Source organism: Setaria italica, chromosome VII, assembly GCF_000263155.2.
Source record: "Setaria italica strain Yugu1 chromosome VII, Setaria_italica_v2.0, whole genome shotgun sequence".
NCBI classification, from domain to species: domain Eukaryota; kingdom Viridiplantae; phylum Streptophyta; class Magnoliopsida; order Poales; family Poaceae; genus Setaria; species Setaria italica.
In genome coordinates, this window is record NC_028456.1 from 29,650,856 (window position 1) to 29,674,300 (window position 23,445).

The 23,445-nt window shown below is 49.4% G+C and overlaps 4 protein-coding genes across 4 annotated transcripts; 3 read left to right on the top strand and 1 right to left on the bottom strand.

Moving 5' to 3' along the window:
- The first annotated feature begins 4,055 nt into the window (after window positions 1-4,055).
- LOC101769960 (protein ECERIFERUM 26-like) lies at window positions 4,056-7,281 on the top strand. Its single transcript, XM_004976715.3, has 2 exons — window positions 4,056-4,628; window positions 6,200-7,281. The coding sequence occupies exons 1-2, from the start codon at window positions 4,176-4,178 to the stop codon at window positions 7,028-7,030; spliced, it is 1,284 nt and encodes a 427-aa protein (XP_004976772.1). The 5' UTR covers window positions 4,056-4,175; the 3' UTR covers window positions 7,031-7,281.
- Window positions 7,282-8,796: 1,515 nt separating this feature from the next.
- LOC101770368 lies at window positions 8,797-10,220 on the top strand. The gene is made up of 2 exons (XM_004976716.3): window positions 8,797-9,072; window positions 9,879-10,220. Exons 1-2 carry the CDS (start codon window positions 8,868-8,870, stop codon window positions 10,028-10,030), a joined length of 357 nt encoding a protein of 118 aa, XP_004976773.1. The 5' UTR covers window positions 8,797-8,867; the 3' UTR covers window positions 10,031-10,220.
- A 1,075-nt stretch (window positions 10,221-11,295) lies between these two features.
- LOC101771164 (vacuolar-sorting receptor 7) lies at window positions 11,296-14,839 on the top strand. The gene is made up of 12 exons (XM_004976718.3): window positions 11,296-12,446; window positions 12,521-12,609; window positions 12,740-12,809; window positions 12,901-12,984; window positions 13,077-13,153; window positions 13,240-13,321; window positions 13,424-13,506; window positions 13,617-13,680; window positions 13,761-13,889; window positions 14,001-14,104; window positions 14,232-14,343; window positions 14,499-14,839. Exons 1-11 carry the CDS (start codon window positions 11,333-11,335, stop codon window positions 14,337-14,339), a joined length of 2,004 nt encoding a protein of 667 aa, XP_004976775.2. The 5' UTR covers window positions 11,296-11,332; the 3' UTR covers window positions 14,340-14,343; window positions 14,499-14,839.
- A 112-nt stretch (window positions 14,840-14,951) lies between these two features.
- Window positions 14,952-20,554, bottom strand: LOC101770780 (multiple RNA-binding domain-containing protein 1). The gene is made up of 14 exons (XM_004976717.4): window positions 20,235-20,554; window positions 19,747-19,861; window positions 18,754-19,595; window positions 18,502-18,633; window positions 17,979-18,065; window positions 17,767-17,890; window positions 17,074-17,397; window positions 16,826-16,890; window positions 16,400-16,571; window positions 16,091-16,195; window positions 15,911-16,012; window positions 15,638-15,811; window positions 15,322-15,453; window positions 14,952-15,234 (listed from the first exon to the last, which is right to left on the bottom strand). The coding sequence occupies exons 1-14, from the start codon at window positions 20,345-20,347 to the stop codon at window positions 15,070-15,072; spliced, it is 2,652 nt and encodes an 883-aa protein (XP_004976774.1). The 5' UTR covers window positions 20,348-20,554; the 3' UTR covers window positions 14,952-15,069.
- Window positions 20,555-23,445: the final 2,891 nt, after the last annotated feature.

Here is a 23,445-nt window from a genome sequence, read left to right on the forward strand (position 1 = left end):
TTTCATGTTACCCTTACTGATTTTATTTATACATTCAAAGACTAATGCAAAGGCTCAACGATTTCACAGGACAGGAGTTTTGAGTCGAGTGTGATTCTACGGTGAAGAAGACACACCCTCTGCCCTCGGATAAGCCTCGGGTCGATCTCATTCGGGGTTAGAAACACAGTGAATCCATAGAACTTGAAGCTGCGATTTAGTACGACTGAAAATGACGCACAAGCGGTTGCCGGTAAGGCTCCTCAACTGCCTCTGGAATTGTCTCTAGCTACACACTCTCAACCACTTGCCATTACACACTAGTGCTAGTAGCTTTCCCACTGGCGCGTACGCGTATTTATAGTCTTATCATCTCTTCTCTTCTGTTCCTGTAGTTTGGAGCCATCGATGATTCAGAACTGCCATGGAGCATTTCAGAAATCAGGAGGAGCACTCGCTTGTAGGTGACGTACTACGAGTTCCGAAGGAACAAAAAGTGGCGTACTACGACACCCAACTTCGTCCTCCCAACCAGCCGATCGGAGGCGACCCTCACCCGTACGTGATACGTCGTCGTCCTGCTCCTGCTCCGATCAACGAACCCGTCGTCACCGAGCTTCGGATTGAAGCTGTCACGACGCCGGCCTGTGAACGATCGGGGAGCACATTTTGTTTTGGTATGAAGACACGCGGTTTGATCACCTGATCAGCAGTGGTACGTCAGCCTCCCCAACTCCCAACCGTGCCACCCCCCGCTAGCTGCTGCGCGTTCTGTCCGTCCTGCCCTCTTGCGCCGCTGTGCGTGGTTCGTGCGCCTCCGGTACGGTGGTGTCCGGATGGATGGTCGCACCAGCCTTCCACCCGCTCGTCGTACGAATTAGGTCATGTTTGTTACATGGACTACAGTTTAATTCATGGACTAAACTTTAATCCATCAATGTTTGATTCCATGAACTAAAGTGGACTAAAGTCGGTTGAACAAAGACTCTTTTACCCTTCTTCCCAACCGCTGGTACCCTGCACCTACTCCTCCTAACGCCAAGCACCCCTCCTGGCGGCAAAATTTCTGGCTGCTCCTCCATGGTGGCCTCGTCGGAGTCCCCAACCGTGTGGGGCTCCAAGATGCAGTTGCCGAAGATGTGCTTCCTCCATCTCCTTCCTCCAACCCCGCGCCTCTCGCCACCACCGTCGTGATGCAGTCACCGAAGATGTGCAGTCCTTCCTCCATCTCCTTCTCCTCCGTCTCCAGGCCCAACCCGAATCCCACCAACCCCGCGCCCCTCACCACCACTGTCGTCACCGTCCTCCGTGTCCGCCGCCTCGGCCCGTACCAAATCTGCCGCGTCGAGGCCCTCCCCGACGCCGTCGCTGCCTCCGAGGCGGAGGTCGCCTCGTCCGTGCAGGAGCGCGCAGAGGACATCCTCGTGCAGGAGAGCTGCCTGGATCCGCGGCAGCGGGAGTGGGCCAGCCGGAGACACCGCAACGGAGGTCTTCCGGCTTGCCGGCGCCGTCAGGTTCGGGGGTAGGGGCCGGGCGGTGGCAGGTGGGAGGGCGGCGGGCGGCAACAACGGCGGGTGGGAGGGAGGGCAGTAAATAAGGGGAAGGGGTGTCCCTAACACCCTTTAGTTCACTTAGTCCAATTTTGTGGATTAGAGGATTAAAACTTTAGTCCAAATTTTAAGTCCACCTGTTTGGATGTTTAGGTACTAAAAGTAATACTTTAATCCATGGTGGGAAACCAAACACCCCCTAATCTGTTGCTGATGAACAACTGATGATGCTGATGCGAATTGAATTGTTTCTTCGCGGCCTCTTGCCAAGTGTCTAGCTCACTTCACTAGCTGGCTGAATTGAAGCGAGTGAGCGAGACATCAGTTGATGTGCTACTACTGTACTAGTAGGTCTGGTAGCTTGCAGCCTCAATCATATACAGAATCCAAGTCATATTGTCCTCTTGGGGAGAACAAAAAATAATATACGTAGGGGTGTTTGTTCCCTTTACTTATTTTTAGCACCTGTCACATCGAATGTTTAGATAGTATTAAATGTAGACCATTTATAAATCCTATTACACAGATGGAGGCTAAACGGCGAGATGAATCTATTAAACCTAATTAGTCCATAATTTGACAATGTGCTGCTACATCTGTGCAATTAGTTTTATAATTAACTCATGTTTAGTTCTCCTAATTAGCCTCCGAATATTCGATGTGACATGGACTAAACTTTAGCTCAAGAAACCCCCTAGTGTGACGATGGAAACGGAGGCTAGATTCAGAGATCCAGCCAGCTACTTCGTGGAATTAATACTTGCCTTCGTCGTGTTGTCGAGAACATGTTGCTGTTCAGTTCTTGACTTCTTGGTAGCGGCAAGACCATTCTGTCTTTCCTAACCTCTTATTCTTCTTCTTCAGATCGACGACCAGCGGCCTGTTCGCTTCAGCTTATTCAGCTGGCTTATCAGCCACCAAACAGTATTTTCCTCTCACAACAAATCAGCCGTTTCAACTTTTCAGCCGGCTTATAAGCTAAAGCGAACAGGCCCCAGGGTCGCCGTCGTCATCTTCAGGCAACAGCCGCTGACGACTGCCGGCAAATCCAGCAGTGAGAAACTATTGCGCGCCGCTAGCTAATCATGGCTGCATCGATAGATCGATACATATAGCAATTTCCTGCAGGGCGGTGAACCACCATATCTGGCGCTTAACGTCACCTGATCTTACTCGCGGCGCGCGGCCTACTCCTAATAACTTTACAGCGATCTCGCAAGGACCAGCCGGCGGCGGCCAGGACGCCGGACGTGACGTTGCCGCAGGAGATCCAGTGCACGTAGCTGGCTGCTGCTCGCTCGCGGCTGTCAGCAGAATGAATGGCAACTTGGAAGGGCCTGCAGATCGATCGGCCGACGCTGACTCGCTGGGGACTGGATGCGATCGATCCACGGGCGGGAGCACCCCATTGAAGAGCCTGCATGCTCCGGGTGGCACGCGCACCAGTTTTTTCTGGCCTAGTTATGGCGCGCAAGGCCCTCCTCTCGCCGGACCACCGGCTAGCTGCCCCCGGGCGCTGCCGCTGCCGGACCCTGCTGCTAGCTAGATCCGATCGAGCCATGCGTGTTAACGGATTGTCGCGGCGGCCGGGTCCGGTCGGAGCGCGGTAGGTCTACCTGAGAAGCATGCCAACGGCGGCGACGTGGGCCGCGCCACCAGCCCGGCCAACAGGCAAAACGAAACCAGAGTACCACTAGGAGTTAAGAGTTACACTGCTCCATTAAAATGTAGACCCACTGATGATGGACAATCTGAATATCTCATCAGTTGCAATGTGCGTTTGGAGCTTGCACATTCGAGAACGTTTAATTTAACCCCGATGTGTCCGGTGTGGCGTGTGGGGACAGTAATGGTTGGCTCGCAGCAGATCTCAGCCACCGAAAATGTACCGTCCACTCACTGTTAATCAACTTTTGCGGTGCAGAGGCGTGCATTAGAGTGGAACCACGGTAGCTGTTCTCAAGGCTCGAAACGTACCAGGTAAACTTACAGAATCACCCCCAGTTCCTGACCAATGAGCGAACCAACGGGCCTCTCGGTGGGCCGGGCTACAAAATGGCCAGTACTGAAGCGGCGTACGTTGTCACATTAGTAGTAAGAGGATAAACATCACTGTTTCTGACAAAGCACACGCACTGTTCGCGCATCGAGAAAAGCATGCCCCGCCACCACTCCGGCCAACCGTGAACGGTGAACCCGTCGACCGTCGTACAATCCCGGGGCCGCGATGGCGCGCGGGGGCAGTTCCGGCGCGCGGGGGCCATGCCGATCGGCCCAAAATCTCAAGGGAACCGCAAGGTTTTGCGTGCGTCTCCTCGCCGTCTCCAACCGAAAGGGTCAAGTCCGCCGGAGCCGTCGTCATCTACTCGTCTCGCGTCGCGTCCGCCCGCCTCTCCCCGTCAGCCATCCGCGCTGTTGGGTGCTCAGCTCCCAACCAACTCGCTCCCGAAATTAAAACCGCCACCCGTGCCCGTGCCCCACCGCCACCCCAACCGCGGCCCGGCACCTCCAACACCCCTCGTCGCGCTATATATCATCCACGGCCGTGCACCGCCGCTAGCCAGTAGCAAGCCCAGCTCGCTCCCAGACCACCCCCAACTCACCCGGCAAGGCAACCCGCTTCATCCCCGCCACCCAAGTAACGACATGGTGTTCGAGCAGGAGGAGGAGGTGGCGCCGGGCGCGGTGCACGGGCACCGGCTGTCGACGGTGGTGCCGAGCTCGGTGACGGGGGAGGTGGACTACGCGCTGGCGGACGCCGACCTCGCCTTCAAGCTGCACTACCTGCGCGGGGTGTACTACTACCCGGCCGGGGACGTGGCGCGCGGCATCACCACCAAGGTGCTCAAGGACCCCATGTTCCCCTGGCTCGACGACTACTTCCCCGTCGCCGGCCGCGTCCGCCGCGCCGACGACGACGCCGCGGGTCGCCGCCCCTACATCAAGTGCAATGACTGCGGCGTCCGCATCGTGGAGGCCAAGTGTGACCGCGACATGGCCGACTGGCTCCGCGACGACGCGCCCGACCGCCTCAGGCAGCTCTGCTACGACAAGGTCCTCGGCCCGGAGCTCTTCTTCTCGCCGCTGCTCTACGTCCAGGTACTTAATACCTCCTCTCTTCTCTCGTGCCATCCTTCGATCCTTCTCTCTCGTTACCATGGTCCGTAGTTGCTTCTTGCTAGTAAATCATGAAATCAGCGACCCAACTACCGGAGTAGTTCGTAGGGAGCGTGAAAAATGTTCTAAATTTGAGCAATCAGTGAGGCAACTGTCGGAACCGGAGATTTGGTCGGATTTTGGGTATGACTGGTCCCTGGCAACGCCTGTTCATGCATGTAGCTTTCAGCATGGTCGCTTGCAGTTGAGCAAGCTTTTAATTGTGTGCGGCCGTACCTGTTAACCATCAAACATTTATACTCCTAGTGGCCACGTCTAGCTGGTGACTGCGACCCCACATCATGCTATTGTATCGAACGACGAACGGTTTGTTGGCCCGGCTGTCACCACTAAATTCAGGCGAGACTGTTTCTCTGAATCTGTTCAATTACTAGCAAAGAATCAAATAAGAAATGGAACAGGACAGAAAAGAAACCCTGACTTAATGCTGCTTCGTGTCAATTGGCCAAACATGGGAACCCTTTCCGTCCCATCGATCGGCAGGTGCGCGGTGGCGCCCGTGAGATTGCCGGAGCCGCACGAGTAATTGCTGCGCGGGGGCGGTGGACGTACGGACCGCCGGTGCCATTCATCTGCCGCTGGTGTGGTTGAAACGGCCGCTTGGCCAGGGCGTTCTTGGGTTCCGGTAGACGGCGGCTCACGCCAAGCAGGTGGCGGCGGTTTTAAGGGCGCCTATTCATCACGAGTTTTGGAAGGAAGATTGGAAGAAAGACTTCTGTTCTTGAAGAACAGGCTAGTTAAGCGCCGAACTGTCAATCTGTCATACGCCAAACTTGTTCTTGCAAATACTACTCCATAAATTCGATCAGGAGATGGCAATAGATCAGTACTATTAACTGCACCTTGTCTAACTCTGCTGAAGCAAAGAACAGTAACTTGTCAGGCTCAGCATTTCCTCCTGTAGCAGCCCTGCTGAGTAGTCAGTTCTCATAACACCATAGATCCCAGCCCTGCCATCAATCCGCCGTAGATTCACTGTACAACATCTGAAATAAAATAAACTTGAAGCCCATCGACTGAAATATCGAGAGTTCAATCAGGTTGATCGTGCATGTACTTCATCAGTGAAAGTCCTTCACCACTCGACAGCAAACCTAAGCGTGCATGGATGCACCAGCACTAAACAGCCTGCATAATGATCATTAAAGAGTTTTGATTTTATGCAATCAAAATGGATCCCCGTCCAGGCCGGTGGCGCATTATGAACCGCCAAATGATTAGGACCACTGCTTTGCATGATCGTCTCGCTTGCTTAGCCAGATACACCTAATAACATATGTATGAACTCACAAGTGCAAACTATTTTCAAATTAATAGTACTATTTTACTGCCCTCATTCTCTGTTTCGAAATCTTTTTTCTGTAAATTTTAGAAACTTGCTGATGACTTGGCCCTGTTTTACAAGTTGCTCTGTTGTTGCGCAAACGTTAATCTTTGTCGGCTCCCAAATAGTAGGTGGTAAAATGGAGTAACAATGGTTGCTTGGCTCGCAGATCACAAACTTCAAATGCGGCGGGCTGGCGCTCGGCTTCAGCTGGGCGCACCTCATCGGCGACGTGCAATCGGCCGCGACCTGCTTCAACAAGTGGGCGCAGATCCTGAGCGGCAAGAAGCCGGAAGCCACCGTCCTCACCCCGGAGAACAAGCCGCTGCAGGGCCAGTCCCCCGCCGGCGCCGCCGCGCCGCGCTCCGTCAAGCAGGTCGGGCCCATCGAGGACCATTGGCTGGTCCCCGCGGGGCGCGACATGGCGTGCTACTCCTTCCACGTCACGGAGGCAACGCTCAAGAAGCTCGAGCAGCAGCAGGGGCGCCACGCCGCGGCGGCGGGCACCTTCGAGCTCGTCTCGGCGCTGCTGTGGCAGGCGGTGGCGAGGATCAGGGGCGGCACGCAGACCGTGACCGTGGTCAAGACCGACGCGGCCGCCCGGAGCGGCAGAGCCCTGGCGAACGAGATGAAGGTCGGGTACGTGGAGGCGTCCGGGTCGTCGCCGGCGAAGACGGACGTGGCCGAGCTGGCGGCGCTGCTGGCCAAGGGCGTGGTCGACGAGACCGCCGCGGTGGCGGCGTTCCCGGGGGACGTCCTCGTGTACGGCGGCGCCCACCTGACGCTCGTGGACATGGAGCGGGTGGACGTGTACGGGCTGGAGATCAAGGGGCAGCGGCCGGTCCACGTGGAGTACGGCATGGACGGCGTCGGCGAGGAGGGCGCGGTGCTGGTGCAGCCCGACGCCGACGGCCGCGGCCGCCTCGTCACCGCGGTGCTGCCCAAGGACGAGATCGAGAGCCTCCGCGCCGCGATCGGGAGCGCGCTGCAGGTCGCCTGAAAGCTCTAGTGTGGTGATGGCTACGTACTCGTACGGTTTGGTGAGCTTAGTAGCCTAATTTGGCGCATGTTTCTTTATTGGTGATCAGGTGATGTGGTGTATGATGATGCGCCATACTGTGATCAGTTTGAGAAGTTTTCTGTATTGGATGATGCTCACGTAATAAGTTGTTCCGATTAGCTTATGCAAGAATGTACCAAGATTTACACAGGATACTTTGAAAAATAATAGTTTGAGAGTTGAGACAGCATGATCTTGAGTGTTCCCCATCTCTCGGTGTCGCAAACTTGTTTGTGTGGGTCAGCCAGTACAGGTTTTCAGAAGCATTTTGTGTTACTTTTGGCAACTCGTCCGTTTTCACTGAAAAGATTGTTAGGGGGTGTTTGGCAACTCCTCCGTCCACATGTTTAGCAATAAGCCGGATCTAGTGATCTACTAGTTCTGAAAACAGGAGGCCTTGTTGTGAAAGTCTGTTATGCCCTTACAAATTGGGCCCGCATGTCAGTGTCACTTTATTTCTCCTCATCTCTCTCCGTTGCCGGCATGGGAAGGAACAGCTGGAGCAGGCGCACGGCAGGGAAGGAGGAGCGGCCAGCGGAGGTGCATCCTGGGCCCTGGGGACTGGCAGCAGGGGCGGCGCGTGGCCGTCGATCCCGCGGCCAGCTGCAGCGGCGTGGCGGCGCGCGGCCCCGTGGCCGTCGATCCCGCGGCCAGCGGCGCGGCGCCCCTGTGGCCGGCGACCCCGCAGCCAGCTGCGCCGTTGCAGGAGCGGGGGCGGCGCTCCCCGGCACCGCAGGGGGCAGGGCGGCGCCGTCGCAGGGGGCAGGGGCGGCGCAAACTCGGCGGGCTGTGTCGATTTTGGGGGTGGCGGCCCGACGGAGGTCCTCCGGCGCCGTCCATGGCCGACGGCGGCGCCCTCCCTGTAGCTGGTTGGAGTGCGGCGCGACGAGGAAGAGGAGGTCGGAGCGGGGTTCGGGAGAATAGAAGCGAACTTGTGTAATCGGCGGTAATGGTACGTGAAGGTTTACGTGGAGGTTTCCGGTGTTTTCGGAACATCTCCTGAGATATTTCGGAAAAATATGGATGGAAAAATATGCATGGAAAAATACGGATACGATTCCAGCTTCACGTTTTTTAGCGGGAGGTTGTGGAGATGAACGTGTTTGGTAGTAAATTTTATGAAGTTAGTGTAGTAAAGCTATTTCTTTTTTAGAGTGGACTGCTGCGAAATATCCCTTACTCATCCGATTCAATTAGTTTGTTGCTTCGGGACTTCAGAATCATTTCTTCAATTGCTTACCCGTGGTTTTACTTCCAGCATATAACTCATCGACTGCAAATTCTTATATATCCGGTTTTCACAATTTCACCTGCTGAATCAAGGAGTATCTCTGCAGTGCATTATGTCACTTGCTGTCCTGGCAGACTGCAATCTGAGATTGAAATGACGAACACATGCTTGACCGGATGCTGTGGCCATCTGCAAACTGATTACTGTTACTGGTCACTGGCAGCTGGTGCACTCCTACAGGCCAAATTCAATGCCTTTTCCAGGCACTCAATGTATAAATTGTAGGCCATAATCTAAACCGAAAATTTGTGCTGGGTCTAACTTGACATGATCAACTCCCATTAAGCCCAACCCATTCTCTCTCTCAAAAAAAAAAACATAAGACCAGCCCATGCGTTCAAATCTAAAAGCCCGGCCCATGTTCAGAGGACAACCCCTTCGGCCCTTGCCATACAAAACCCAAGCAAGGCCAGCTTCCTCCCCCTCTTCCTTCGCTTCGCCGACTCCCACAAACCCTAGCCTCGCTCTGTTGCGGCGGCGGGAGAGATGGCGAAGTCGCTGCGATCCAAGCGGGAGAAGCGGCTGCGGACGCTGCGGCGGGAGATTGCCGAGCCCTTCTACGACAAGAAGGAGGCCGCCAAGCTCGCCGCGCAGGCCGCTGCCCTTGAAGCTCCCCCGCTCCCAGTCCGCGGCCCCCCGCCGTCCCAGGATGCCGGCAGCTCCCGCGCCGACAACTCGGCCTCGGCCATGGGTGAGCCCTTTATAACTTCTCTGGTTTATCAGGCGTGAATTGCTTCGTGTTATTTCTGGGGCAAAGTGGAATTTCTATACGCCTTTGTCTGCTACTAGAATACTGTATCTTTATACTGCTCGGATGTAGATGCCCACTGGGGTTTGCAGAAATTATCAATAAGGTGTGTTCTGCAGATTTTGTTGTCCAGTGCTGCTTTTATACTAGTTTCTATTTTCTGAGTGTAGGAACCGTTGATTTGATCCCAAGTTATAGTGAGTTAAGCTACCCGGATTAGCATGGAGTAACAATGAGAAGTCATTTAGGTGGGAGAGAAATGAGTTGATAATTGCTTCCTAGAATCAAAATTTATTATACATTTGTGAATTGCGTGCCCGCATGCACAAATTCTGTCCTTACTGTACATATGTTTGAAATTATATTACACCACTTACCAGTATCCTCACTGTATATCCATTTGATTAGCATCATCTGGGTTTGGAAACTTTGGATTGGGTGGAGTTGGTCTAAATGTGAAGAACTGTGGCTAAGCTGTCATAAGTTTATGTATATCATGAGGTTGGTGATAAAAAAACACCAATCGTTATAAAATGGGTGAAGCAGCTTCTTAAAAGTCTGTTACCGAGTATGAGTGCTTGCCAATGTATCTTTGGTCAACTTAGGCGCACCTAATCTAACAGACATTTAGTAGATGTACCCCCTTGTACATCCTGTTATTTCTTCCTGTACAATTTCTAATTTCACTTGCTCCTAATTTTGTACTTCTTTAGCTGACGCTCGTTTTGTTTCTCTTCTCTTAAATAAAGATGTGGAGATGTCTGATGGAGGAAACAGCAGGTCGAAATCCTTGTTGAAGCCGCTTGGCAGCATTAGCAAGAAGAAGGTACAGCTTCATTTGAAGATCAAGAAAGACAAGAGAAAAGCTAGGAAGAAGGGCAAGTTTTCTTTTAAGAAGTAGGGCCGTAAAAGCCTTTTATCTTGTGAACCATGCAGTTTTGTTGTCAGTTCGAACAACGCTTGTAGTGGTAGTGACGAGCACCTAAAGTGCTAACCATCCATCCTTGGGTGGCTACTTATATGTTGAAATGAGTATACCTTGTGGCTATGAATTCCAAGTAATCAAATTGCGCAGGTTGTGTTTGATTTCACATGGCTTTGTGCTAAGGCTCATTGCCAAAAGCTGGTAGAATTGATCATGGTTGAACAAGTGAACATCTAGACTGATAACGTTTTTGAAGAGAAGATGGTCCTGTGATTCTAATGTCTACTGTTGTCTTTCATCTTTTAGTACAGTTTCACCTGCTTGCCTTGCACCTCATGTTTACTGTCAGTAACTTCGCACAAGCTATTGAGCCCATTTTCCAAGTCTATTGCCCAAGAACCTACTAAAATGTTAAAGAATCAGGTTTGATCGCCCATTTTATGATATTTCGAACAAAATGTTCAGCGGTTGGGATACACATGAACTGTCTTGTGCAATCATTCATATGACTTAGTTTGCATAAGGAACGGATCAAAATAATCTATCCACTGGCGCTCACGTACTCATGTGGGCATCTTGTTCGTGAAACAAAATAGTAGTAGTTGACTTCCCCTTCGCTAACATCATGGAACGGTGGACGAATTTTGGACAGAATTTTGTGTAGCATGTTTCAAGAATTGATGTTCACTGTTCTCTGCATATATTCCCTTATGTTCTTGGAGCTGTGGTCTGGCATATGAGTAAGCTTTTTGCGCCGGTCTTCATTTGAAACTGTCTCTGCGCATCTAGTTTAGCCTACACGCCCAGTTGCCATCATTATCCCCACCCGCTGACTGACCCCAACCAGGAGGTTTTTCTGGTTTGTTTAGTTGCAACTCTCCGATGTCAGTGTGACCACGAATGGAGCACCAAAGAACTGTCCAAACAAACCGGAAAATGGATCAGCAAGGCATGATTATCGTAGCATGCTGTGCAATGCAAGCGATGCCATTCCTTACGCCCTTTTTCTTGTGTTATTGCGAGAGGAAACCCTTTTTTTGTGTGCGAGAAAAAAAATTCGGAAGACTTGACAAGCCTTTAGAGGTCAACGCAAGGCAATGTACAGCGACAGCATAGAATGTTTCAACCTTTTACGAGTCCAGGTTTTAGATTACGACTTTATGCGCAAATTGCCAAATAATTTGTTATTTCATGAAGAAAAAAATATATATCTCAAATATTCCAATAGGAACCAGAATTTTCAGTTGGTCTCCTCCCTCTCTTCCTCCTCTACCTTCCATGTCGTCTCCACCAAGTCTCCGCCTTCAACGAACTGCTACAAAACCTGCCAAACCAACACGTAATACGGTGAGGGCCCAAAGAGACGCGGCAATGGCGCTCCAGGTCCACGGCCACGAGAGGACGAGGCTCGCCGCCGCGGCGTGGGCATGGCTGGCAGTGTCCATGGCGAGCCTGGCGTCGGCGCGGTTCATCGTCGAGAAGAACAGCGTCACGGTGCTGTCCCCTCGCTCGCTGCGCGGGCACCACGAGGCCGCGATCGCCAACTACGGCGTCCCGGAGTACGGCGGCACGCTGACCGGCGTGGTGATGTACCCGGAGGACCCGAAGCTCGCCACGGGCTGCGGCCCGTTCGGCGACAAGAAGTTCCGGTCCCCGTCGGGCCGCCCCGTGGTCCTCCTCGTGGACCGCGGCGGCTGCTACTTCGCGCTCAAGACGTGGAACGCGCAGCTGGCCGGCGCGGCGGCGGTCCTGGTGGCGGACGCCGCCGATGAGCCGCTGCTGACCATGGACTCCCCCGAGGACGAGACCCCCGACATGGCGTTCCTCGCCAACATCACCGTGCCCTCCGCGCTCGTCACCAAGCGCTTTGGCGTCGCCCTCCGCCGCGCCGCCGCCGCCGCCAAGTCCGAGGAGGTGGTGGTGCGGCTGGACTGGCGCGAGTCGATGCCGCACCCCGACGAGCGCGTGGAGTACGAGTTCTGGACCAACAGCAACGACGAGTGCGGGCCCCGGTGCGACGAGCAGGCGGCGTTCGTGCGCGCGTTCCGGGGCCACGCGCAGCTGCTGGAGAAGGGCGGCTACGCGGCCTTCACCCCGCACTACATCACCTGGTTCTGCCCGGAGGCTTTCTTGGACACGCCGCAATGCAAGGCGCAGTGCGTGAACCGGGGCCGGTACTGCGCGCCGGACCCGGAGGGGGACCTCGGCGCCGGCTACGACGGGAAGGACGTGGTGGTGGAGAACCTGAGGCAGCTCTGCGTGCACCGCGCCGCCAACGCCACCGGCCGGCCGTGGGTGTGGTGGGACTACGTCGCCGACTACCACCTCCGGTGCTCCATGAAGGAGAACAAGTACTCCAAGACCTGCGCCGAGGGCGTCGTCCGGTCGCTCGGTGCGCGCCCGGCTTTTGGTTTCTGCAATGGTGTGCTCTGCTCCCCTCGTGCTAACTTTGGTTTGGGTTTGCAGGGTTGCCGGTGGACATGATCGACAAGTGCATGGGGGATCCTGAGGCCGACGCCGAGAACGAAGTGCTCAAGACGGAGCAGATTGTTCAGGTTGTCTGTCTGACATGCTGATTCTGATTTCTGACAGACAAGAGTCCATTTCGGGAATGGCGTGTTCTTGGTTGCAATTTACTCAATTATTTTGCAAGAACCCAGTTTGCTTAGATTCCGATTCTTGTAGGTCGGGCATGGAACTCGAGGGGACGTGACCATCTTGCCGACGCTGGTGATCAACAATGTGCAGTATCGAGGTATCGACTATCGGCAAGTCTTCCAATGCCAGCAAAACTTGGAATTTCAAAGAGATGTAGTTGCTTTTCTCTGAACAATTTGGCATTCCAGGCAAATTGGAGAGCACTGCGGTTCTCAAAGCGATCTGTGCTGGGTTCAAGGAGTCCACCGAGCCTCACGTCTGCCTGACACCAGGTTCGCAGCCTCCACGGATGAAATCATTCATGCCTGATCAATCGCTTCAGTTCAATGCTAATCGGGGAATTCACCTCTGCAATTTCCTTCAGACATGGAGACCGACGAGTGCCTCGACAACAATGGCGGCTGCTGGCGCGACGAGAAGACCAACATCACGGCCTGCAAGGTACCCATCCATCTCCAACAAGTTCTTTCAAGTGCACAACGCTTCAGGTGCCAACTGCCTACTGACCGATCGGGTGCCGGAAGCAGGACACCTACAGAGGGAGGATTTGCGAGTGCCCTGTAGTGGATGGAATTCAGTACCAAGGAGACGGGTACACCGACTGCAAAGGTACCATCAGTGGCAATGGTTCCCCTTCTCTCGTCGTGCAAGCGTTTCGCTCTGGCACTGAATTTGAATGGATTTCTGACCTGACATCCACTGCATCACCAGCCGTCGGGCCGGCCCGGTGCGCCATGGACAACGGCGGGTGCTGGACGGAGACGAGAGATGGCAAGACCTTCTCTGCTTGCTCGGTAATCCGATGACGAAATAGCACACTGCTTTCATATATACTGCTTCGGATGTGATGTGATCTTCAGGCCTGAAGCATTGGTCACTGAAGTTTCTGGCGTTGCGTCTGCAGGGTTCAGATTTGAGCGGATGCAGGTGCCCGCCAGGGTTCAAGGGCGACGGCTTCCATTGCCAAGGTATTTACTTCACCTTGCTCTGTTTCCTCCATTGCTGGGCCTGAGCCTTCCTTGCTGACTCATTTCTGATGCCGTTCCAGACGTCGACGAGTGCAGCGAGAAGCTGGCGTGCTCCTGCCCGCACTGCTCGTGCAAGAACAACTGGGGAGGATTCGACTGCAAGTGCAACGGCGGCCAGATGTACATCAAGAGTGAAGACACCTGCATTGGTGAGTCCCCAAGTACCTTTCAAAGTTTCAATTCTTGCCATAGCTTCTCCTCTGCTCCTCCTCGTGGTGTTGTTGCTTAAGATTCAGCCCCTTTGCCGTCGAAACGTGCAGCCAAGAACATGTCTTCGTTCGGGTGGCTCGTCACCGCCCTGGTCGTGTCGTGCCTCGCCGGCGCCGGCGTCGCCGGATACGTGTTCTACAAGTACAGGCTCAGGGTATGAATTCAGCAATCTCTTTAGGCAATCAAATCAGGCAGAACACAGAGGTTCTTTGTTTCTGGTGGACGCACTGAAACAACCTTTGGTTCCTGACCGTGGATGCCCTTTGTGTCTCGTGCTGCAGCGGTACATGGACTCGGAGATCATGGCGATCATGGCGCAGTACATGCCCCTGGACAGCCAGCACAACGAGAACCAGCCGCTGAGGACGCAGGAGACCCAGCAAGCGTAGCCAGGTACCATGTCATAACATCTTCAGCTTCACACTTCTATCCAGCAGAAGAAGGAAAAATATGCAGCATAGCGAGCTCTGGCCACTAAGTACTTGGCAGGTTTCATCAATTCATCCACCTCCGACACTTGGTTTTTGATCTTCTCTCAACACTCGCAGTTGCACAAGCCGGATCTCAGAAATGCCCCAAAAAGCAAAGGTTTTGAGATTTGAAGATGTTACCAGACGAGGAGATAAAGATGCTACTATGTACATGACAGCGGTTTACACAGATATTGGACATTCTGCTATGGTTTCAGAGAGTGATACACGTGTACTGATAGAAACCTAGACGAGATACCATGTGCTGGATCTGTTCAGTGATGTCTAAGATTTGAGATTGTACCTGCCAGCAAAATTTACTGGAGACCGACAGGCTGTACAAATGTGCTGGTGATCCATATGATAAGCTAGCATATCTATATCAGGTAGTTTCAAAATTGATTTTGACTTCCCTTGTATTTCTGGTTTACAGGCATCTTTTAACGGTAAGTTGCATTCATCGTGTTTCTCTTATAGTGTAATTTTGATCATTTTCAGGCTGTAGGATCTTTAACTAGTGATTCCCCCCTCGAATATTCAACAGTGCACTAACTTTGAGCAACCTAAGCAAGAGAACATGAGATTTTCCGTAACTAATTGATAACATCGCACAAAGCAGTCAAAATTTTCAGCATATTTCCTCAAAACGTTACTCCAATATCCTTGAAATTTTAACAGAGCCTTCATCCACAAGGCTGCTCTGTTTCCTCTTTTTGGACATCCTCTGGAAACCACTGTGTTCGTCCACGAACTGCGCCGCAGTCCTTGCTCGCAGTTCTTCAAGAGTCTCTCCTTCCTTTGCCCGTTCAATCACCTGAAATGAGCACGGAAAGTTCGAATTAAAAGTTTTTACATAATTAAATTATGTTGCAAGACTTAAGGAGACATGTTGATCAATTACCAGGTGTCGACCATAGAGATGAGTGCTTGCGAGGGCTTGCAGAGCATTCTGTGCCTCTTGCTTTGTGACGTATTCAACAAAAGCGAAACCTCTGTGACTTCCAAACTTCATCGGCAACCTGAGGCTTTTGATCTGTAAATTTAATGAATTTAAATCAGGTGGTTTCAGAAAAGAAAATTAAAGCCAATCACTTATTGACTTGCAACTACCAATTATTTTCTGTTCATATAACAGAAACTAATCTCACTCCCACGAAACTATCGTTGGTATTAACTATGAAGCATTTCAGCTAAATTCAAACAAGAGAGAAGCTCACCTGGCCAAACGGACTAAATAACTGCCTCAAGTCCTTTTCAGTTGCTTCAAATGCTACATTACGCACAAGAAGTTTTGTTGAACTTTGATCTTTGCCATTCTTCTTTGCGGCTTGACCATCTTTCTTCCCATGACACAGTTGCAAGATCAAAGCATGTCCATCCAGAACCGTTCCCTATGAACACATGGAACATTTAGCATGCTGCAAATCTATATGAGCATATATTTGAGTGAAACAAGGGGTAAAAAAAAGAGAGGGAGGGATGGGCGCTACCTGTAGATCCTTGCACACACTGGTTGCAGTTTCAACCGAGTCAAATTCAACGAATCCAAATCCCATCGAAACTATCTTGCCATTCTTAACATGCTTCTTCACCTAAAGACAGACAAAAAAAAAAGCTTAAAACAGTAAGCTGCAAGATTGCATATGTTGTCTATAAGCACACATCCATACCTTTACACTTTTAAGACTGCCACTCTTTATCTTTGTACTGAAATGCTGGCTCAACGACTCATCTGTTGTCTTGAAATTTAAATTCTTGACAAACACAGACCGTGACTGCAAAAAATGGTAGTATCTTTTAAGCATGTCCAACCATAAGAAAATAAATAGTTTTAAGTAGCCATGGAATGCAGCAACTCATATGCAAAAACAGGCGCAGGCTTAGGTTGCTATAGAAAACTCCAGCACTGCATGGTTAAGGGTTAAGAGGCCCAGGCATAAAATTATCCTCATGAAAAGAAGTTAGAGAAAGGTTCAAACCTCCACCCTGTCAGGATCAATCTCTTCAGCGCTTACTCCTTCCACACTTTGCTCTATAATAGCTTTAGTAACAATACGCTCACCAATCACATTTTTTTCATCATCATCTACTGGTGCTGAGCTAGGAGATAAAATGTTCTCAGGTGCCCACTCCAAATACAGAGGAGTATCCCTTCATCACAAAAGGCGACATAAACATAAGAAAGAATCATAAACATAAACATAAGAAAGAATCATTAATAACAATGATTTATCATAAGATTAATTAAGTAGTCAACAAAGTAAATGCTACATTCACTCTAGATAAACCAAATGCTAAAATAATTAGAGCTAGTGCATCTTCATAGAGGAAAAAAGGAATCAAGCTTACAGTTTGTAAGCTGGAACACATCCACTGAAATCAATGAACTAAACCGAGAAACTTACTTGTATCTTGTATATAGTAACTTCTTGAATGCATGTCGGGCCTCTGTTGCTTCCACAAAGATTACCTGACGCACCGAAGATTTAAATCAAGATAAATAAATGAACTCAACAGGCCATATTGTGTGCACATAGCCACTCATGGTGGCATTTGAAAAGTGACAAAAGTTAACAAATGCATGTATGGTAAAAACATAATATGTTGTGATAGATTACAACCAGCTGGATAGCGTAAGAATGTATTGACATACCAAGGCCAATACTCTGGTAGGAGGTAGAATGATTTTATCCAAACTACCATGTTTCTGGAACATTGCTGCAAGTTCTTCCTCAGAAGTACTAAATGGCAAGTTCTTAACTAGTATCACATGGTTGCTTCTTTTAGACTTCTCGTTTTTGTTGGAAGCAAATTCTTCCAATGCAGCAACATTAACTCCAGACCTAGATAGATATTTCTTCGTCTCTCCAATGACATATGCCTCACCAAGAGCAAGACGAGTGGCAAGATCATCCGCTTCTCTATCAAGTAATTGACTCTTACTGATACCATTCTTCCTTGCAATGTTTTCAGCAACCTAAGCAAGTAAGAAATGAGCTCAATCAGTTAGACATACTTCGACAACAACATCATGTGATTCAATATCTATCAACTACATGTCTACATCCAATCTAAAATATGAATCCATTTTGACCTAAGTAACATTTTTTTAGCTTTGACAATCACTAGCCAAAAACTCGTCGAGATTGACAACACAAGGTTGACATCATAAAAAATATTTCATAATATATATTTTTTCTATTTGTTATACATATTATTAGTCACAGTCTCCTATGAGAGACCTAGTCAATGTTATATTTGGGATCAGAGGAAGCACGCAATCTTTAGCACGAATTGAGACAAAAAAAAACAGTAAAGCAATACAAAAGCTGGGATAGAACCATACAGTATCTTGACGCATATAAAAGATGTTCCAAGCTCTCGTATCTCCACTGATTTCAGAAGCTTTCTTTTGTTCTAACTTTTGCTGCTTGAGATTCATTTTCACCTCAACAGTTGCATGAGTAGACCTTGACAATTCAATAGCAAATGAGTAAAAACTATGGGCGCAACTAATCTGACAAAAGAAACAGCACAATTGGAAACTTCTTTTCTTACTCCAACTTCTTATTATTTAGTGGTTTAGCAGCCTTAACACGTAACAGTCGGCCCTGAAAACTTGAGTTATCTAGTTCATCAAGTGCCCTGCCAAAAATAAAACTTAATTATTAGACAGGTATAGCATACAACAGTCAGCGTAGGAAAAAAGACATGTCTCAGTATTAAAACAATGTCTTACAGTTAAACTATGCACTGATCCTCACAAAAGTGTATTAGTCTGATTGTCAGTGTCTCTCACCTTCCGACTACAACAATCACCATCAAATTTGATATATGCAACTAGTGAGCGAGAAATGTGAGACATCATTCAGTTTTTGCCGTCTAATCAAATGTCTTCCTTAGAATTATTTAGAAGCAAGTATTAATTACGTGTAGGATAATAAAATTACAAAAAATAGGACAAGTAATGTAAATCACAATGAATATCCCAAAGCAGATGATACAATAATTGCCTGTAAGCTAAACTGTCACAAAGTCAGAAAAAGTTGATTATTTTACACTGGAGATATTAAATTTGTACCTCACTGCTGAATCTGGAAGGTTAAAAAGCACATAACCTCTGCCGGTTGAGAACCTAGTGGTTTTATCGACAACAATATGGGCCTGTTCAACATCACCATACTGGCTGCACAGCTCCACCAAATCATCTTCACTGAAACAAGCAATAATATTGTTTCTTTTAAAAATAAAACATGCAATTTTATCATGTATATAAGCATATAATGCACAAAACGCCAATCCAAGGTAACATGACCAAGCAACAAGTACATACGTGGTTGCATATGGAAGATTGCAGATATATAGACGGCCAGTCTCCAGGGCCAACTTCTTTTCATCAGTAATTAAAGAAGCATCTTCATCTTCATTGTATTTATCTTCACGAATTTTAGTTTCCTTTTGTCTGCCGTCAAGATCCTCACTCTCTTTGTTGTCAGGGTCTTCCATCTCTTGTAAGTCAGTATGCTGCACAGGGGTGTCCTTATCCACATTGATTTTCTTGTTCAGATTGCCCTTCAGATCCACAAGCTGCTTATCTGCATCTTGTGATTCATCAGATGAGTTTTCATCATCAGTGCTGCTGTTTGAGTGGTCACCAGAATCTTCATCATCTGATTCAGAATCTGACCAATTTTTCTTGATTTTACTCTTAAAGAAATCAGCATCTGTCATATCATTGTCTTGTTTACTCCCTGTTTGTTGCTCTTCCAAAGCATCTTCAGAAGACGGATCATTTGTCATTTCCTCATCAGACGAATCTTCAGAAGATGCATCATTCTCAGAAGCCGGAACATCCTTTTGAGGTCTCTTAGAATCTTTAGTAGCTACCACACTATCTGTTGCCGCAGCATCAAGAGTACCAGTTGTATCATTTGCCCACATCTTTGCTTTAGAACGGGGCTGCATAATTTCAAGGAACTCTTGTAACTTGGGATCATTGCCTACACTGCCTTTAGAACCTCTAACATCAGTGGATGTTCCTTGGACCTTGGAACTTTTCGGCAGTGCATCTATAGCCCCTGCAGCAGTGTTGTCTTTACTACCGTATTCAGGCTTCTTTAAAGAATGGCGGCTCCAAGGGCGAGGAGCATCAGGGTCACCGATCTTGCGGGCAACCTGCCAAATAACATTATAGCTGTAAGGTATGTCTCTGAAGTCTGAACTCACTACTGCCGCCATTCAATCTCATATGTACAATTCACCAAACAGATACCACCACACCAAGGAGTAAAAAAGTTGGAAAAAACAATGAAAAAGTTTAAAGCACCTCGCAGGTGATCTTGCAAGTGTCGATGTATGTATTGTTGAAATACTTAAGGGCCTCCTCTGCATCTTCATTGGTTCTGAAACCAATAAATGCAAACTGCCTACTCTTACCATCCCTGTCCAAAAGAAAAGAGCTTCAGTTTAATGCAAATTCTTTGGATTAGGAACATAATAACTCCAAGCAGCATCACATGGCTATGGTGCGAATCAGGTTTAGCTTCTTAACAGTGCAGACCTAACAAAAACTAAGAACCTACGCGGCTACGCTAGAAGTAACAAACTGGAACTATCGTTTGGTAATGTTATAAAAGCCAGATCAGTGCTGGGCATTTCAAGAAGCGTGTAAGCAGCTGTTAAAATTGGCATCCTTTTGTGCAAAAACGATACCATTTGATTCACTTTTTCGTAGGAAAAGTGGCAGAGCCAATCTTAGCAGGTAAGGCGGAGGGAATAAGGTTGCGAAACAAAATCGGTGCTCGGGTTGCTTACTTTGTTCGGATGACCTTGGCGTCGGTGACCTCGCCCTTCCGCGAGAACACCTCCCGCAGGCGCCTCTCGTCGGCGCCCTTGGGCAGGTTCTTCACGCACAGCCGCGACGACATGCGCGCTAGGGTTACTCCAAACGACGAGGTAGACGGGCCTCCGCTCCACGAGTCTCAGCTTCGGCCCAAGCAGGAAAGCTGGATGGCTGGTTGGCTGGCTTGCCGTGCCCCGTCGCCGGCAACAGGTCGCCGAAGCTGAGGCGCAAACCAGTTGTGGCGGCGCCGCGGCGGTGGACAGGGGGATAGCGATGGAGAGCGTGGCGCCGAGTTCTCTCTGGTCACTGATCCGCGGGCCCGCAGCAGCGTGCTTCTGTGATGGGCTGGGCAGCGCTAGCCGTGGTTGTTGGCGCGCGGGTGCGTTCATTTGGGCTTGGGCTGTGTGAACCGAGGAAAAAAGTGGGGGATTCTGGGCTCTCATTGTATTGGGCCTAGGAGGTTTTAGCTCGAGCGAGCCCTCGTAGCGAGGAATCTGGGCACCCAAAACGGATTGGATAACGTTGGCCGCTGATGATATACTGTCATGGAGCCCCCCGACACAGGTCACACTCAAGCACGAGGTCATTCTGAATGGAAGTTTCGTTCACCCAAAATAGGGTGTCATGTCAGGATCTTTGATGATGTGACAAAAAATTAATAGAGAAAAAGATAAATAAATTTTATGGTGATGAAATCATAAGTACACTGCTTCTAACAGAGTTTGTATCTTGTATGTAGCCTAGAAAACAATAATTAATGAAATAATGTACTACAAATTAAATGTTCTCATACTTATATAACATTTTGGAAACATAAATACAAATTAAATGTTCTCATACTACTAACATTTTGGAAACATAAATATGAAATCGCTCGTTGAGAATGGCACGAGGAACACGTGGTGAAGATTTCGTACACCAGTCTATCGGAGCGCAAGGAACAGGAGCGCTTTCTCCATACAGCAATACAAACACAGTACAATGCTGCGCACATGCTCGGAGAGGGAACACACGGACAGCAGCAGGCCACGTGCATTAGGGGACACGAGACAAAAAGGGAACACGATAAAGACATACGCTTACAAGAGGAACAGGAGGCAGACTGACAAATGCAAAATTAACACACGGGCAGCAGCATAACCAGACGCCACTAGCATTAAGGACACAACAGCAACAGAAAGTGTTACAATTTACAACTCATGTTGAAACCAGAGACGATTAAATATTTCAGTGTTTTGTTGGTGCAAGGAATGGTAAAAGGAAAAATCCCTGTAACAAATCTAATTAAAGTTTAGAATCAGAGAGAATATGGAAATACAAAGGGCAATGAAATTAGAGAGGAAGAACTAACCATGAGTACAATAAAGAAATTTAAGACTAAAACAAATATGGACTAAAGTCCCTTTATTTCAGCTCATAAACCATCAGTTGAGAGAACAAAGCAACCTAGCACACCAAGCAACTTATCTCATCAAAACACAACTCACATAATACTTTCTCCTATCCCAATCGTGTTACATCATGAAAATAAATTTGTATATCATACAAAATGACTGATTTTCTATGACGGAAAGAACATTATAGCAGTTTGAGTGATGATGACATGGGAAAACAAGGAAATTAAGAGAGGTAGAAGGAATCAGGGCGGTAGCGTTGCTTAAGTGGTGGCAGAGGGAGCTAGAGTGGCGTAGGGAAAGTTGATGGCTGTGGGGGTTTTCGACGCTGTTGGAGTTTCACCACCTTCGCTTTGAGCTAGGTAGGGTGAGGCAAAAACTCTTAAATGGTAGACCTTCGCCTTGAGTTTTGTAACTGGCTAGTAGGTTCTGCCACAAGAATAAACCAAATGGCCAGCTGAGAGTTTTGTGTTGTTCATCCAGATTACTTGGCCAAAATCTACAAAAGACCACCCACGGAATAGAAAATAGCGAAATATCTTGGACACGGTAATTCGTTAATCTTGTGGGTGTTTTAAATATTTTTCAACTAATTGAATATTTACATCTAGAAACGTTGATGCCATTAAAAATATATAATCGATACTATATCTTCGTGTGCACATGTTTAAATATTGGGAGGAGGCGGTGTGCACATGTTTAGTATCGAGAGGGGTGTGATGTCCATCACGCCATGCCGCCACTTGTGTGGCCAATCACACATAGCGTGGGCGCATCAAGGAGGGTCGCCTCACAACGACCGCTTTGAAAAGTATGCATTCATGTGAGTGGATCGGATCGCTTTGAAAATGCATGCGAGCACACACATGCGTTATCACGAGGCTACGGATCCCGTCCGATGAGGTACACGCAGCACGCGTACACCTCGCCGGCGTCCCGACGATCAGAGCGCTGTCACGATCGCGCGTATGTTCCTCTTATCCAAGAACTTCTACTTCGTGACATGTGGCGCCCAACCAGATGCAACTCGTGTGTGCAGTCCCACGTTATTTTTGTTGTAAAACAACTGCACTTTAGAATCCTAGACGGAAAGGAAGACTAGAAGTTCTAGTTATGTCCGGTTGCTTGTGAGCTCTTACCAAAACTCTAGGCATAGTTCAGAGTACATATACTAGGGAGATCTTCATCGTAAATCATCAATATTCAAAGAATAAAGAATAGTCCCTCATACTTGTGTCTTGTCTATTTTCTACCGTTCTTGTGCTGTTACAAGAGACGCGAGAGGGAGAAGATCCAACCGTTGATGATGTTACTGCTGGGAAAGCGCCTTCGGTACCGGTTCCTAACCCCCCTTTAGTACCGGCTGTGCAATAGGTATTGCTACTTCGGTACTAAGGGGACCTTTAGTATCGGGTTAAATAACCGGTACTAAAGGGGTATTAACAATAAAAAAATGAAATCCGGCTGGGCGCCCGGGTCCACATCCTACCGGTCGTGCCCGGTTGCCCCACCCCACCGCCGTCGTCGCCCCGCTGGCCGCCGACATCCGCGGCCCCGCCGAAGAGGGAGAGGGAGGGAGGGGGAGAGGGAGAGGGAGAGGGAGAGGGAGGGAAAGATAATACCTGTGCCCCGCGCGCCACCGCGTCCGGCCCGCCACCGCACCCCTGCGCCCCGTCGCCTCCAGCTGGCCGCCGCTCCCCTGCGCGCCCAAGCACTGCCCTGCACCTTGCCCCGCTGCCGCTCCTCACTGCCAGTGAGATGCGAGCAGAGGGGGAAGGGGAGGGGCAGT

Excerpts from the sequence above, each read along its gene's own strand:
- LOC101770780 (XM_004976717.4), bottom strand. The coding sequence starts at position 20,347 with ATGTCGTCGCGGCTGTGCGTGAAGAACCTGCCCAAGGGCGCCGACGAG. Across the intron at positions 19,862-20,234 it reads GCCAAGGTCATCCGAACAAA|GGATGGTAAGAGTAGGCAGT; the intron begins GTAAGCAACCCG and ends TCTTTTGGACAG. Across the intron at positions 16,196-16,399 it reads TTGATCCTGACAGGGTGGAG|TCACGGTCTGTGTTTGTCAA; the intron begins GTTTGAACCTTT and ends CATTTTTTGCAG.
- LOC101769960 (XM_004976715.3), top strand. The coding sequence starts at position 4,176 with ATGGTGTTCGAGCAGGAGGAGGAGGTGGCGCCGGGCGCGGTGCACGGG. Across the intron at positions 4,629-6,199 it reads CGCCGCTGCTCTACGTCCAG|ATCACAAACTTCAAATGCGG; the intron begins GTACTTAATACC and ends CTTGGCTCGCAG.
- LOC101770368 (XM_004976716.3), top strand. The coding sequence starts at position 8,868 with ATGGCGAAGTCGCTGCGATCCAAGCGGGAGAAGCGGCTGCGGACGCTG. Across the intron at positions 9,073-9,878 it reads CAACTCGGCCTCGGCCATGG|ATGTGGAGATGTCTGATGGA; the intron begins GTGAGCCCTTTA and ends TCTTAAATAAAG.
- LOC101771164 (XM_004976718.3), top strand. The coding sequence starts at position 11,333 with ATGTCGTCTCCACCAAGTCTCCGCCTTCAACGAACTGCTACAAAACCT. Across the intron at positions 12,810-12,900 it reads CAACAATGTGCAGTATCGAG|GCAAATTGGAGAGCACTGCG; the intron begins GTATCGACTATC and ends TTGGCATTCCAG. Across the intron at positions 13,507-13,616 it reads AGACCTTCTCTGCTTGCTCG|GGTTCAGATTTGAGCGGATG; the intron begins GTAATCCGATGA and ends TTGCGTCTGCAG.